The following is a 15679-nucleotide window of genomic DNA, read 5'->3' as shown; positions in this document are numbered from 1 at the left end:
ATACAGCTTCTGGGTCATGTGGCCAGCATGACTAAGCCACTTCTGGCGAACCAGAGCAGCACACGTACACACTGTTTACCTTCCCACTGGAGCGGTACCTATTTATCACTTGCACTTTGATGTGCTTTCGAACTGCTAGGTGGGCAGGAGCAGGGACCGAGCAATGGGAGCTCACCCCATTGCAGGGATTCGAACCGCCAACCTTCTGATCGGCAAGTCCTAGGCTCTGTGGTTTAACCCATAGTGCCACCCACATCCCATTTACCATCATAAACCTGTCCAAAAAAAGAACACGACCACCTTGTCTATTTGCAGGCTTGTTGTTTAGCAGAAGCACAACAATAGCAGGCTGAAATGCAGAAGGTTCTGCAGAGTAAGTTCTGCTCAAACCCAAGACCGGATTTATGTTTGATGAGGCCCTAAGCTACTGAAGGTAATGGGGCCCTTTATATGCCCAGCTGTTTTTTGTGCTGAATATATGCTATATGGTAATTTATGGACTGAATAGGTATCTAAAGCCATTTGCACATGTTCCCATGCAACATTTGCACATGTTCCCATGCAACCAGTCCATGCAGAATGTAGCCACCCTATATATAGAAATTGTCAGCATTGCCCTTGAGCCAGTGCCACTAACTGGACTCATACACTTCAGCCCCGACTGGGCCAGGCGAGCTGGGTAGCACTTCCAGAGACCACCTTCTGGACAGGAACAGGGTGAAATCTCCTCAGAAATGAGCAAATCGGTAATATTTTTAGGGAGCAGGCTAGCAGGCGGGGGCCCATGACTTACATCATAGGAGCCTACACAACACAAAACACTGTTGCTGCATGTAGGTTTTATTTTATTTGTTTTTTATCTTATATTTTGGAAATGTACATCCAGGTTTTTAATTTTTTGGGGGGCCCCCGAGAGAGTTGGGCCCTAAGCTAGAGCTTGTTTAGCTTATACGTAAATCCGGCACAGCTCAAACCTATTGTCTATATGTAAAACTCACACTAAAACAAGATTGATCTTGCGAAGCCATACTGTGACACGCTAGTGTACATTTGTTTAGGGATGTTAAAACCAACCTATTTTTTCTGTCCCACCACCGCACCCCCGGTCTTCCCATCTGTATGTTTGCTATGATCCCAGTTCTTGTTTTTGTTTTCATGCAACACTTAACACCAAATAAAAACCTACCTATAATCAAACTGAGTTGTGACATGGGCTTGGCCACCAGGTTGAACAGGCCGTTGCAAGTCGGAGTTTCCCAACACCAAGACGAGTCGGTTCACACTTGTCAGAAGTCAGCCTCGTAAGCCCTGACTACTTAATCTGTGTCTCTGTATTTAAATATATAAAAACCAGCTTTCTGGTATGGTTTAAACTGGGGGGGGGGGGTTGAATTTTTGCCCTAGATTTGTGTTTTGAGAGACGATGTCAGAATTACTGTGGAGAAAGTGGATTTCAGAAAAACCCAGCCAGATGGGCGGGGTATAAATTATTATATTATTTCTCAGTGCTTATTGAAATTGGCAAACATTTCTGGTTGTTTGGGGAAGGCCTAATAAAAATAAAAATAATTTATTATTTATACCCCGCCCATCTGGCTGGGTTTCCCCAGCCACTCTGGGCGGCTTCCAACAGAACACTAAAATACAATAACCTATTAAACATTAAAAGCTTCCCTAAGCAGGCCTGTCTTCAGATGTCTTCTAAAAGTTTGGTAGTTATTCTTCTCTTTGACATCTGGTGGGAGGGCGTTCCACAGGGCGGGTGCCACTACCGAGAAGGCCCTCTGCCTGGTTCCCTTGCTTGGCTTCTTGCAGCGAGGGAACCGCCAGAATGATGGAGGTGGAGACGCTCCTTCAGGTATACTGGACCAAGGCCGTATAGGGCTTTAAAGGTCAGCACCAACACTTTGAATTGTCTTCGGAAATGTACTGGGAGCCAGTGTAGGCCTTTCAAGACCAGTGTTATATAGTCTCGGCGGTCACTCCCAGTCACCAGTCTAGCTGCCGCATTCTGGATTAGTTGTAGTTTCCGGGTCACCTTCAAAGGTAACCCCACATAGAGCGCATTGCAGTAGTCCAAGTGGGAGATAACTAGAGCATGCACCACTCTGGCGAGACAGTCTGCGGGCAAGTAAGGTCTCAGCCTGCGTACCAGATGGAGCTGGTAAACAGCCGCCCTGGACACAGAATTGACCTGCGCCTCCATGGACAGCTGTGAGTCCAAAATGACTCCCAGGCTGCACACCTGGTCCTTCAGGGGCACAGTTACCCCATTCAGGACCAGGGAGTCCTCCACACCTGCCCGCCTCCTGTCCCCCAATAACAGTACTTCTGTCTTGTCAGGATTCATCCTCAATCTGTTAGCCGCCATCCATCCTCCAGCCGCCTCCAGACACTCACACAAGACCTTCACCGCATCAAAGTCAAGCTTTGAAGCCATGAGGGACAGATTCCTGTGCAACGGAATCCATAATCCGGACTACAATTTGCCCTCCCACAGAAGCAGTGTGCTTAATAAAAAAAGCACCACCAAATCTTATACATAGACATAGGAGTCCCAACGAATTCAACAGGGCATTGGTTTGAGCATGGTGCCAAGGTTGCAGGTTCGATTCCCATATGGGAAGCGGCATACAATATTCCTGCATTGTGAGGGGTTGGACTAGATGATGACTGGGGTTCCCTCCAACTCTACAGTTCTATGATGATTCTGTACAATTGCTCCTAGTCATTGCAGCAGCACAGCCCATTCCTTTATGCTTAGGGTGACCTCCTTGAAATCAGATTTTAAGCACATACAGTTGCGTAGGACCCAAGCCGTGCTATTGCCACACAGTTTCCCATCCCCAATTTTCTCTATGCACGGCAAAGCTGCATGTCCACAGAGCAAGAGTTTCCTTTAAAAGCCACACACACGTACACCCAACGTGACAATACTGGCTTACACTGATGCGAGAGACATGAGCTCGGTGGATTTTAAACAAAACGAAACAAAAAAAGCTCATGGCATTACCCTCCTGCCAGTTTTTTCTCCCAAAAATGTGCTGTGGTTGGTTACTGGTGAAAAGGGCCATCACAGTGGTGGCCTCCTGGCTTTGGAACAGTCCTCTTCTAGAGACATAATTAATTAATTATAATAATAATATTAATAATTAATAATAATACTAATACCCCACCCATCTGCTCTGGGCAACTTCTAGCAGAACATAAAAAATAATAAAATGTCAAACATTAAAACTTCCTGATACAGGGCTGCCTTCAGATGTCTTCTAAAAGTTGTGTAGTTCTTTATCTCCTTGACATCTGATGGGAGGACGTTCCACGGGGAGGGTGCCAGTGCCGAGAAGGCCCTCCACTGCTTGTGTGGCACCAGCAAAGACCTTTTTATTTGTGCAGACTTTTGAACTTTTGTTCATCTGCTTTATTTGGATGTTGCTTTCATGGAGTTCCTGATCGCAGCTCAACGTATTAGGGATATTAAAGTGTTTTTTAAATTTTCGTGGCAAGCTGTCCTGATAACGCGGTTGGAAGGTGGGGTGCAGATCTAAATAAACGCACAAATATTCCCACCTTTAAAAAAAACCCCAAAACCCCAAGCCAACACATTCTACACTAGGGGTAACCAATGTCATGCCTGTCAGCTGATGATGGATGACCAACTCCTCGCATCCTTGACCAGTGGCCATGTTGACTGGGAGTAGTGGGGGTCCTGCAACATTCACTTCGATGAAAAGCAAAAAGGTTTGATTCCCCATCAAAAAAATGAAGATCATGGCCACTGGTCCCATCACCTCCTGGCAAATAGAAGGGGAAGAAATGGAGGCAGTGAGAGATTTTACTTTCTTGGGCTCCATGATCACTGCAGATGGTGACAGCAGCCACGAAATTAAAAGACGCCTGCTTCTTGGGAGAAAAGCAATGACAAACCTAGACAGCATCTTAAAAAGCAGAGACATCACCTTGCCAACAAAGGTCCGTATAGTTAAAGCTATGGTTTTCCCAGTAGCAATGTATGGAAGTGAGAGCTGGACCATAAAGAAGGCTGATCGCCGAAGAATTGATGCTTTTGAATTATGGTGCTGGAGGAGACTCTTGAAAGTCCCATGGACTGCAAGAAGATCAAACCTATCCATTCTGAAGGAAATCAGCCCTGAGTGCTCACTGGAAGGACAGATCCTGAAGCTGATGTTCCAATACTTTGGCCACCTCATGAGATGAGAAGACTCCCTGGAAAAGACCCTGATGTTGGGAAAGATGGAGGGCACAAGGAGAAGGAGACAACAGAGGACGAGGTGGTTGGATGGTGTTCTTGAAGCTACTGAGTTTGACCAAACTGTGGAAGACAGGAGTGCCTGGCGTGCTCTGGTCCATGGGGTCACGAAGAGTCGGACACGACTAAACGACTGAACAACAACAACAACATAGTGAATGGGGTGCTGGTTGTGAAACAGAGCATTGTTTTTAACAGAGATAATTCCGTCTTGAACATGGAGTCGAATTGGAAAGACACAAAGCAACTCTGAAACAGATCGGCCTGCTTCCCAAAGTTACAGATACAAGTCGAATCTTGCGGCTGGTACACACACCCCTAATATGAATGTGAGATAGTGAGACAGATACCTTAGGGAAGGAGAAGGCTGGAAAGTGTCATTTATCTAGTTGGATTCACTGCCAGAATTTAATATTACTGTTCCCCTGCTTATAAAGATATGCACTGGAATGACCAATCGGCAACAGCAGCTGAACATCAAGTTTCTAAGATAAATTCTGGAGCTGATCTGAAACACACATTTTTCAAATATACTGAGCAAGAATAAAACTTATCATTGCCTTGTGAAAAGTGGCCGAATGTCTAGAACTATCTGGAGTCCCAATAAAATGTTTTATTGCACCCAAATGACATTTGATGTCAAGAATTCTGGGAGCAATGTTTTTATAGGAAGTTAAGCACAGGTTCTCTTATTATCAAGCAAAATAGTGATTTGAAATGTCAGCTTGGATAAAGGTGAAAAAAATGAGTTCATTGGGATTAACAGCAAAACCCTTTACATACCTAAAGGGTAAAGGGACCCCTGACCATTAGGTCCAGTCGTGACAGACTCTGGGGTTGCGGCGCTCATCTCGCTTTACTGGCTGAGGGAGCCGGCGTACAGCTTCCGGGTCATGTGGCCAGCATGACTAAGCCGCTTCTGGCGAACCAGAGCACGGAAACTGCGTTTACCTTCCCGCCGGAGCGGTACCTATTTATCTACTTGCACTGGTGTGCTTTCGAACTGCTAGGAGGGCAGGAGCAGGGACCGAGCAACGGGAGCTCACCCCGTCACGGGGATTCAAACCACTGACCTTCTAATCAGCAAGCCCTAGGCTCTGTGGTTTAACCCACAGCGCCACCCACATCCCCCATACCTACTTGGGAGTAAATCCCACTGTTTGCAGTCCTAGTCACTTATCTGCAGCCTATAGGATACCCGAGTGATGATGCCCTATTGCTCTCGGTGCGAATTCATGCTTCAGGTTCTTCTGCCTAATAGAACTGAAGCAAACCTAGAGAAAAACAGACACAGTGGCTTGCGGGGAAAACACCTTTCTGAACCAAATACTGTCAAACGTGACAATTGCTGGTTCTCACCCTCCACCCCCGTTTTCACTATTGAGAAAGCTCCTTTATACGCAAACATACCTGGGACAAAATTTAGGAAGTGGTCAAGTTTTTACAGCCTTTACAGGAAAAGGGAAAAATTGATCGTGCATTGAGCAAAGAAGGAACAAATGTTGAGACAGCAGTATCTTTTTTTTTGTAGACAATTACTACATTTACAAGTAACTTTGCAGTGATGGGTAACTGAAAGACTTGACCACCATCTAATCTGTAGAGAAGTGTTGTCTTTCCTTTCATACCCCAAATTTTATTCGGTAAACTCAAGGCATCATACATGGTTGTTCTCCAATCCCTTGTGTGGTCCACAACAACCCTGTGAGGTAGGTTATAGGCTAAGAATGGATCGGTTCAGGCCTGAATGGGGTTTTGAGCCTAGGTCTGTGTTGGTTCCTAGCGCATTATAAAGGGTAAAGGTAAAGGGACCCCTGACCATTAGGTCCAGTCATGACTGACTCTGGGGTTGCAGTGCTCATCTCGCTTTATTGGCCGAGGGAGCCAGCGTACAGTGTCCGGTCATGTGGCCAGCATGACTAAGCCGCTTCTGGCGAACCAGAGCAGCGCACGGAAACACCGTTTACCTTCCCGCCGGAGTGGTACCTATTTATCTACTTGCACTTTGACGTGCTTTCGAACTGCTAGGTGGACAGGAGCAGGGACCGACCAACGGGAGCTCACCCCATAGAGGGGATTCGAACTGCTGACCTTCTGATTGGCAAGTCCTAGGATCTGTGGTTTAACCCACAGCACCACCAGTGTGCTTGATTTAGCCCCAAGTGTCAGATTGTGACAGTATTGCCCAATGGCTGAGCATGTCACAAACAGCGAGTCCCAGAATGCTTTGCAACTTGCAGGTTTCCAATGGCAGACAATATGGTTATCGTCTTTAAATGTGTTTTTGTTTGGGTGCAACCAAGTTTTGCTTTTGTTACCGTTAAGTTGCTTTCATTTTGAATCTTATTTTGAACTTAAATTGTTTTCTTACTGTTAAGCCACCTGGAGACGTTTATGTTACACGAAAGCATATAAATTCTGCAAATCAATACGGAAAGGATTAACTGAAGGTATACTGTTGGGCAGTGATACTTTGAGGCAGTGGGAGATTTTACTTTCTTGGGCTCCATGATCACTGCAGATGGTGACAGCAGTCACGAAATTAAGACGCCTGCTCCTTGGGAGAAAAGCAATGACAAACCTAGGCAGCATCTTAAAAAGCAGAGACATCACCTTGCCAACAAAGGTCCGTATAGTTAAAGCCATGGTTTTCCCAGTAGTGATGTATGGAAGTGACAGCTGGACCATAAAGAAGGCTGATCGCCGAAGAATTGATGCTTTTGAATTATGGTGCTGGAGGAGACTCTTGAGAGTCCCATGGACTGCAAGAAGATCAAACCTCTCCATTCTGAAGGAAATCAGCCCTGAGTGCTCACTGGAAGGACAGATCCTGAAGCTGAGGCTCCAATACTTTGGCCACCTCATGAGAAGAGAAGACTCCCTGGAAAGACCCTGATGTTGGGAAAGATGGAGGGCACAAGGAGAAGGGGACGACAGAGGAAGAGATGGTTGGACTGTGTTCTCAAAGCTACAAACATGAGTCTGACCAAACTGTGGGAGGCAGTGGAAGACAGGAGGGCCTGGCGTGCTCTGGTCCATGGTGTCACGAAGAGTTGGACACGACTAAACGACAACAACAAGACTGTTGGGAAAACCACTGGTTTTGAAAAGGAATGAAGTTTGTTTCTGCAAAGCATTTTCTGCCCTCAGCTGGGAGGGAAAGAAGTCCCCATTCAGCCAAGATGCCCTGGGCTGGTCACTCTCAACATTACCTGCTTCACAGAATTGCTTTCATAGAATTTAGAGTTGGATGGGACCCAGAGGGTAATCTAGTTCAATCCCCTGAAATACAGGAATCTTTTGCCCAATGTGAGACTTGAACCCACAACCCGAAAATTTAAGAGTCCCATGCTCTAACAACTGAGCTAAACTGCTCTCTACAGGAAAGGTGGGCTTGAAATATGAAACTGTGGCTCTCCAAAATGTTGCTGCACTACAACTTCCATAATTTGTGTCCACTGTTTAGGGAAGTTATTAACATTTGAGATTTTATTGCTTTTTTAACACAGTCATACCTTGGAAGGAAAACGGAATCAGTTCTGGAAGGCCGTCCGACTTCCAAAACGTCCAGGAACCAAGGCGTGGCTTCCGATTGGCTGAAGGAAACTCCTGCAGCCAATCGGAAGCCGCGTCGGACGTTCAGGTTCCAAATAACGCTCGCAAACCAGAACATTCACTTCTGTGTTTGTGTTGTTCGGGAGCCAAAATGTTTGACTCGCAAGGCGTTCGGTATCCAAGGTATGACTGTATTCTGCTGGGAGCTGCCCAGAGTGGCTGGGGTATAAATTATTATTATTATTATTATTATTGCTGCCATGCTGCCTCGGGCTGGAGTCAAACACCACCCAGAGGGCCATAGGATGCCCATTCCTTTACTAAATACATCAATTGAAAGATGAGCACAAAGTCCTCAGCATGCTTATTTGGTAGGAATTCCTCTATGACTTCAGAGAGTTAAGATTACCAGTAAGCAGTCTAGGACTGCTAGCTCTAACCTACCCTATTGGAAGCTGGCCCTCTTCAAAATAATTTGAGTTTAGTCTCAGGCCTGAATATCCCAGATTGTGCAGCCTGACCCAATCTAGTCGTAATTTTTAAATAAATACAAATGGCATAAACCCACACAGGGGCTTTTGCTAATGCAAGAGATTCCCCTTATTTCCTTGCAAGCCACCCAAAATTGGCTCTGGGAGAGTTTAGAACCCCCAGAATAACATCCGGGGAGAGGAGAGAGGGCATAATTTTATCTGGCAAGCCAAAAAGCTTGAGCTGATGGAACAATTGCCACAGCCCTGCGCTGCGAGAATGATGCTTAGCAAGAATGATGCATATTTTGAGGCCACATTCATTAAGCATTTAAGACAGCCAATAATAAAAGATGAGGAAGGGAAAAGAATATGAGAATTAAGATAGAACTGTAAAAAAAAAGTTATATTGTATTAAAAATCCATTTATTTTGTGTTCTGTACATACGAATGGGTCTTACACAGACCATTTGAAGACAAAAAAGTAAATAAAAACATAAATACATATATATATTCTTACAAAATGTCAGATTTACAAAATATACATCTTGTACTTTTTAGCTGGTCTTATTGTCTTAAAAAAAACAAACCAGGATCTCTGAACCAGGGAGACAAAACATACTGCAAAATTACTGGGGTGGGGTTTTTTCTCTTTGGCTGCCTCATTCCCAAACACTACGCCCTGCACACACTCACCACCCTCGACGACTTTCCCTTTCCAATACTTTCTATTTATTTAAAAACTTGATTCTCTGTTCATACATATAAAGAAGAAAGTTATTACAGCCATAGGAAGGGGAAATGGAAGCAGAGCTTGTTAAAAGCCTGCCGTTCTCCAATTAGTCTTTCGAGCAAAAATAAATTCAAACCCCTTAGGTTCACAGAAAGCTAAAAAAAATAGAAAACCCCTTAATTTATCTATGTATGAAAAGGTCAATTTAACATATTTTAAGAGACTTGAGAGCACTGGAACATTTCAGAAAGGAACATGAAATGCTTCTGAAGTAAAACTTAATTTATTTCGATGAATGGCTGTCTGGAGAATTTCACCTAGGAGGATGCTGTGCTGAAAACACCCTTTCCCTTCTTATTTCAGAAGACTTTCTATTTAACAAGGTTCAAGGAAAGAGACTGACGGCACCATCCTACGCTGGTCTACTCAGAAGTATTCCTTACTCCCAGAATACAGCAGGGCAGGCTCTGAACATGTATTTATTATGCTTTTTTTTAAAAAAAAGAACTGCCCAGTTTAGGAAGAAAAGAAACCAGCAGCTGCAGTTTACCATTCATTTAACAGCTTGAGCACAACCCAAAATTTTAGCTATTTGGGACATGTCATCATTCCCCATCAATGGGACTTAAGTTAGAGATGATTAATTACAGGCCACTCGGATCCTAAGTAAGCACCACTGCATGGAACTTTTTTTTCGTAGGTTTACGACAACTTTTTGCTGGGTGGTGGTCAAGCACACAAACTTAACACATTCACTACAGAATAAGCCCCAGCGAACCCAGCAGAACTTATACCAGCGTAAAAATGGACAGGAGTGCACTGAAAGTCTCGTTGCCGATAAAATCTATATTTCTCCATAATGATGGCCACAGCCCAGCACAGAATTAGATTTTTTAAAAAGAAACTATAACACTGATTTCAACGGGCTTTTAAAAGCACGTGAACAGAGAACGGGATTTAGGTCTGGACTGATAAATATCTTTCTGCTGCAGTTGTCGGTTTCAAAGTCTTTCCCCCTTTTTCAGTATTTAAGGGTGATCTCTCTAATTAGCAGAGGAAACTGCAGCCTTGTGACCAAGAGATATTATAACCGCCTGCTTTGCGTATTTTGATGTGGCCTGTTTTGTCAAGTGTTCCAAATTAAAACTCCCATTTTTTAAAAAACAAACAACAGTGGGTGAGAGTCTCAGATTGAGTTAAACAGGAGACCTTTCTGAAACTTCCCTCTTGTGTTCATAAAAGGAATGTGGACCTGCCTGAGCCAGCGAGCTCCATGGCTGAACCTCAACCAATTCTTTGTTAAGTTTCCCCATAAAAAACTGATCCCATGCTTATGCCTTGCCGCAGAGAAATACACTTTTGTTTCTCTTTTGTCTCAGCTAACAAAAGGGAAGAGGGTAAATCGCATTCTACTGAAAATCAACATGTCAATTCTTTTTTCAGAATCCTACACAGAAAAGCTTCTCTCCTCCCCCACCCCAGCAAGATACCTTCTGCCAAAGCAGGGATTCATTTTGGGGAAAACTTTTAAAGCTGAAGTAGAGGAGAATTTTTCTCCCGCAGAGCCTATTTAACATGCATTAACTCAGGAGAGAAGTTTCACAGAGGTCAGTGAAACTTAACAGGGAAATCCTAAACAGGTCTACTCAGGAGGAAGACCCAGTGGGGTCTTACTCACAAGTAAGCTAAAATCCTATACACATACTTACTTAGGAGTAAGAGCCTTGAAATTAAAGGAATGGCTTTCTGAGTTAAGTCATGCAAAGGATGGAACTGAAGATTGCTAAAGAAGTTTGCAGAAAGACGACACACAAAATAGAAGTATAAGGAGCAAGACTTCCAATTTGCAGTGTTGTCTGAGAAAAATAAAAATCTGCCAGGATGCAGATGACAAAGGCTGTAGATCAGGACTCTGGATTTGGGGTGGGGGAGTTAGGAACTTCCAATCTGACAGCACATAAATCCACAAATGTGACCAATATTTTTTTTGGGGGGGGGGAATATATTGCTTTCCCTCTTTCCTATGCTGTCTCCCCAGCTTCTATCCTTGGCACAATCCCAACATTTCCCTTTGAACAGATACTGCAGCACTTTTTAAAAAAAGGATGGGAAGTAAAGAAATTCTCACAGGGTTAAGAAATTTACTGTCTTAAGAAGGACACTTAATCTTCAACTCTTCCACTTGGCCAGCCTGCAAGGCGAAACAAGCCAGCAACCATCTTTATCTTTGCGGTGGCAAGAAGAAGAGGCAGAGTTTGAAGGAAAACAAGCAGGCATCTCGCCAGTTCCCTCTTTCCTTCTACAATCAAGACTTCTCCACAAGAAGCAAGAGAGCAGCTTTGGGGAGACAGCCTGCCTGGGACGGGTGCGAGGGGCGGAAGAGGCTCATACAGCAGTCTCCCCTTTGCTCCCGGTGCTGAGTCTGTGGTAGAAGCGGCGCCAGGACTGGAGGGTCTTGCCCGTCCAAATCCAGAAGCCCGTGGTGATGCCTACAACCATGGTCATGAGGTACTTGATGACAAAGACCGTGAAGTCGGGGCTCATGGGGGCCACGTTGGCAGGGCAAGGGATGGCGTAGCTGTTGCAGGTCTGCAGGAGCCAGGTCCTCTCCCAGGTGTCCCGGAAGGCCTGTTCGTAGAAGTAGCAGGCCAGCACAATGGTGGCCGGCACAGTGTAGAGGACGCTGAAGACCCCGATCCTCACCATCAACTTCTCCAGCTTCTCAGTCTTGGTGCCATCGTGCTTCATGATGGTCCTGATCCGGAAGAGAGACACAAAGCCGGCCAGCAGGAAGGAGGTGCCGATGAAGAGGTAGACGAAGAGCGGAGCCAAGACAAAGCCCCGCAGGGCATCCACGCTGTAGATGCCCACGTAGCAGACCCCACTGAGAACATCTCCGTCCACCTGCCCCATGGCCAGGATGGTGATGGTCTTGATGGCCGGCACGGCCCAGGCGGCCAAGTGGAAGTATTGGGAGTTGGCCTCAATGGCTTCGTGGCCCCACTTCATGCCGGCCGCCAGGAACCAGGTGAGCGAGAGGATGACCCACCAGATGGAGCTGGCCATGCCAAAGAAGTAGAGGATCATGAAGAGAATGGTGCAGCCCTCCTTCTTGGTGCCCTGCACCACCGTGCGGTAGCCGTCCTCGGAGAAGCGTTCCACGCACACCACCTTGTCTTCCAGGACGAAGCCGGCCACGTACGCCACGGCCACCATGAAGTAGCACCCCGAGAGGAAGATGATGGGTCTCTCCGGGTAGCTGAAGCGCCGCATGTCCACCAGGTAGGTCAGCACGGTGAAGAGGGTGGAGGCGCAACACAGCACGGACCAGATGCCCACCAGCAAGCGGGCAAAGCGGACTTCCGCCTCTTTGAAGTACATCAGCCCGTGGGGCAGGCCCGGCTCACAGGGGGCGCCACAGTCCCTCTCGCCCAGGAAGCGGTAGCCCAGGTAAGGGGGCACCTTGAGCTGGCGGGGGCAGGAGAAAGCGGAGCTGGAGGGGGGCAGAGGGTGCGACGGGGGGTCGGGCAGAGGGGGAGCGGGCGAGGAGGCGGCGGCGGGGGGGTAGCCGCCCCCGGGGGCGCCGCCGCCCGTCCCCCCCGAGGTGTCCGAGGTGTTTTGGCCCACGCAGATCTCGTCGGCGCCCTGGACGGGGAAGTTCTCGCAGCGGAGGCGCTCGGGCCACTGGAAGCCGAACTTGTTCATGAGGGCCTCGCAGCCCTGGCGCGCCCTCTCGCAGAGCGAGCGGCACGGCGGGATGGCCCGCTCCAGGACGGTGCAGACGGGCGCGTACATCGAGCACAGGAAGAAGCGCAGCTCGGGCGAGCACTGCACTTTCACCAGCGGGTAGAACTGGTGCACCTCCAGGCCCGCGTCCTCCTGGCTCGTGTGGCCCAGCAGGTTGGGCAAGATGGTCTGGTTGTAGGCGATGTCCGTGCACAGAGGGATGGAGATGGGCTGGCAGAAGCCGTGGTCCGGCACCGAGATGCCCTTCTCGCCCTGGTAAGGCTGCGCGCCGGCGCCCCGAGGGAGACCCCAGACCAGGGCACACCAAGCCAAGGCCCACAGGCCCGCGGCAGGAGGAGGAAGGGGCGCCGCCGCCCGCCTCCCGCACGACGCCGCTCCCCGGCCCATGATCCGGCGCAGCGGCGGGCAGCCGAACACGCGCGCACCCGGGAGAGAAGCGCGGAGCACCAGGGAGGTCTGCGCAGCCGGGCGCCGCGGGGCTCCCAAGGCAAGAGCCGCCGGACCTCCGCGACTTTCCTCCAACGGGGCGAGCTGCAAAAGGGGTCAGGCGGCGGCGGCGGCGGGGCTGGCTCGCTCTTGCAGCCGCCTGCTCTCGGGTGGGGGAGGCGGGAGGGGCGGATCGCTCGCTCAGCCGGCTCTCCCGTTGATCGCTCGCCAAAGGGCTGTGCAGGGATCCGTCTGCGGAGCAGCCAGGACCGGGAAGCCTCTCCGCGTTTGCCTCGCCTCCGGAACGGGTCTTTCCAACACGCCTCGGTTTGTCCCAAAAGTACCTGGTTCCCAACGAAATCGCAAGGGCTCGAGTCTTTTTCCCCGCCGCGCGAAATCAGTCCATGGGGTTTTTCTTCTTTTTTATATAAAAAAAGTTTCCTTGGAGACGTTGGGTGCGGAAGAACAACTCATTGAAAGTCCCTCCGTGGCAATTTCCCCTGCTCTCCGTTCCTTTTAAAAAAATATATGCCTGGGATTTTAGGCTTCAGAGTTAAACGGATTACGATTGCTTCTCCGGCTTGATCCGCGCATTTTACTCCAGGGGCTTTTCAGTAATTTTTTAAAAATCCAATTACTGCGTGGTTCCTCCGCCCCGCGCTGACTCGGCTGGTTCTTCGCACGCTCTCGACACCCGGGTTTAAGAAGCAGCCGCCGAACAGATCCCGCCGGCGCCCCCGCGTTTGGCAGATGCAAGCCGTCTCTCCGGCAGCTGGAGCGGCCGATGGAACGCCCCTTACAAAATGAGGAAGAGGCGGGGGAGCGGCAGAAAAGGGAAAGGACGCATTTATGCCCGAGCGTTCCATGGAACGCCGCCCCTTCCCCATTCACAAACCGAGCGGTGGGCGGGACCTCGCAACCCCAGCCCCTGCCAATGGCGCGGTCTGTTGTCTCCGCAGCTCTGCTTACGATTGGCTGGGAAGATAAAAGGGCTCTCAGGAGTGGGGAGGAATGTGGGCGGATCCCGGGCGGTGGGATTCCTTTGCTGAAAAGTTGAAAGAAACTTTCTCTGAGGCTTGAATGGACGGCGCGGGGGGCGGGGCGGTGGCGTTCAAAGAGAGCCCAGGCCGAGATCAGAACCGGATGAGGTCACATCAGATGTGCAACGTTCCTGATGTTGTCCCATTTCTTTCCCAGAAATGATTTTTTTTCCGAAAAAACGAGTGCTGCGTCCCTCCTCAAAGGTCCCCTGCTGGGAGAGCACCCAGTAGGTAAGATAGGAACCCAGACTCTAGGTTGTCTGAAACGGCGTCCCGATTCCACGAGTCTTATTTGAACCCTGCTAGTGAAAGGAGTGTGACTTATTTTATATGTAAGCGCTTTAAAGACCAGGATGTTAAACATAATAATTGTACACCCTTTGATTTTTAAAAGGAGAAAGGATAATTATCAAGAATTCTGCAGAGTATACAGATTTGAAGGGGTTTAGTTGCATAGCAGCTATGTCTCTTTGTAACGGTCCAAGTAATTATTTTGAGTATATGTCCATCTGGGACGTGGGTGGTGCTGTGGGTTAAACCACAGAGCCTAGGACTTGCCGATCAGAAGGTCGGCGGTTTGAATCCCCACGACAGGGTGAGCTCCCGTTGCTCGGTCCCAGCTCCTGCCAACCTAGCAGTTCGAAAACACGTCAAAGTGCAAGTAGATACCTTCCAGCGGGAAGGTAAACGGCGTTTCCGTGCACTGCTCTGGTTCACCAGAAGCGGCTTAGTCATGCTGGCCACATGACCCGGAAGATGTACGCCGGCTCCCTCGGCCAATAAAGCGAGATGAGCACCGCAACCCCAGAGTTGGTTACAACTGGACCTAATGGTCAGGGGTCCCATTACCTTTACCTATGTCCATCTAAGGGAGAGGCCAGTGTATAGCACACAGCTTTACTGCCTACTCTTGAGTAGGCATGAAACTCAGTGGGAATACTTAGCACTTATTTTCTGAGCATTTTACTTGTGCAAAAATGTTATTCACACACCACAGCAGCTGCTCCTAAATGCATACACAGGCATTCATTCGGTTTAGTCGCTTCAGGACAGATTTAAATCCAGATGCTCTGAATTGTGCAACTTCAACGGGAATTATTTTTTTAATCACATTTTTTATGGCTGGGACATTTCCCTTCTCGTAACACAACTTTTAAAATGCACTAAAGTTCAATGTTTAAAGAAGTTGTGTTAAACTCCCCCCCCCCCAAAAAGAAAAAGCGAAAAGTTGACATCATATTAAAGGGTGGAGCTGGTGTCTCATGAACTCCAGTGCACTTTTATCTCAGAAATAAATCTCAGGAATTTACTCCCCAGTTAGTGTGCATAGCACACGGCTTTAATTAATCTGAAGCAAGCAGTACCGGCTAGGGTAGTTGAATTCGAGGAAAAGGTCCCAGGAAGATTTTCCGGGCCCAGGACACTGTATGTGGATTGG

The 15679-nt window shown here is 48.0% G+C and overlaps 1 protein-coding gene across 1 annotated transcript; it reads right to left on the bottom strand.

Moving 5' to 3' along the window:
• Positions 1-10189: 10189 nt before the first annotated feature.
• FZD7 (frizzled class receptor 7) lies at positions 10190-13300 on the bottom strand. The gene has a single exon (XM_081926548.1). The coding sequence runs from the start codon at positions 13160-13162 to the stop codon at positions 11414-11416; it is 1749 nt and encodes a 582-aa protein (XP_081782674.1). The 5' UTR covers positions 13163-13300; the 3' UTR covers positions 10190-11413.
• Between the last annotated feature and the right edge of the window lie 2379 nt (positions 13301-15679).

The sequence above is a fragment of the Podarcis melisellensis genome, assembly GCF_964234715.1.
Source record: "Podarcis melisellensis genome assembly, chromosome: 1".
Classification (NCBI taxonomy): domain Eukaryota; kingdom Metazoa; phylum Chordata; class Lepidosauria; order Squamata; family Lacertidae; genus Podarcis; species Podarcis melisellensis.
Note: the sequence above shows the minus strand (reverse complement) of the source record. Positions and strands in the feature narration are given on the sequence as shown.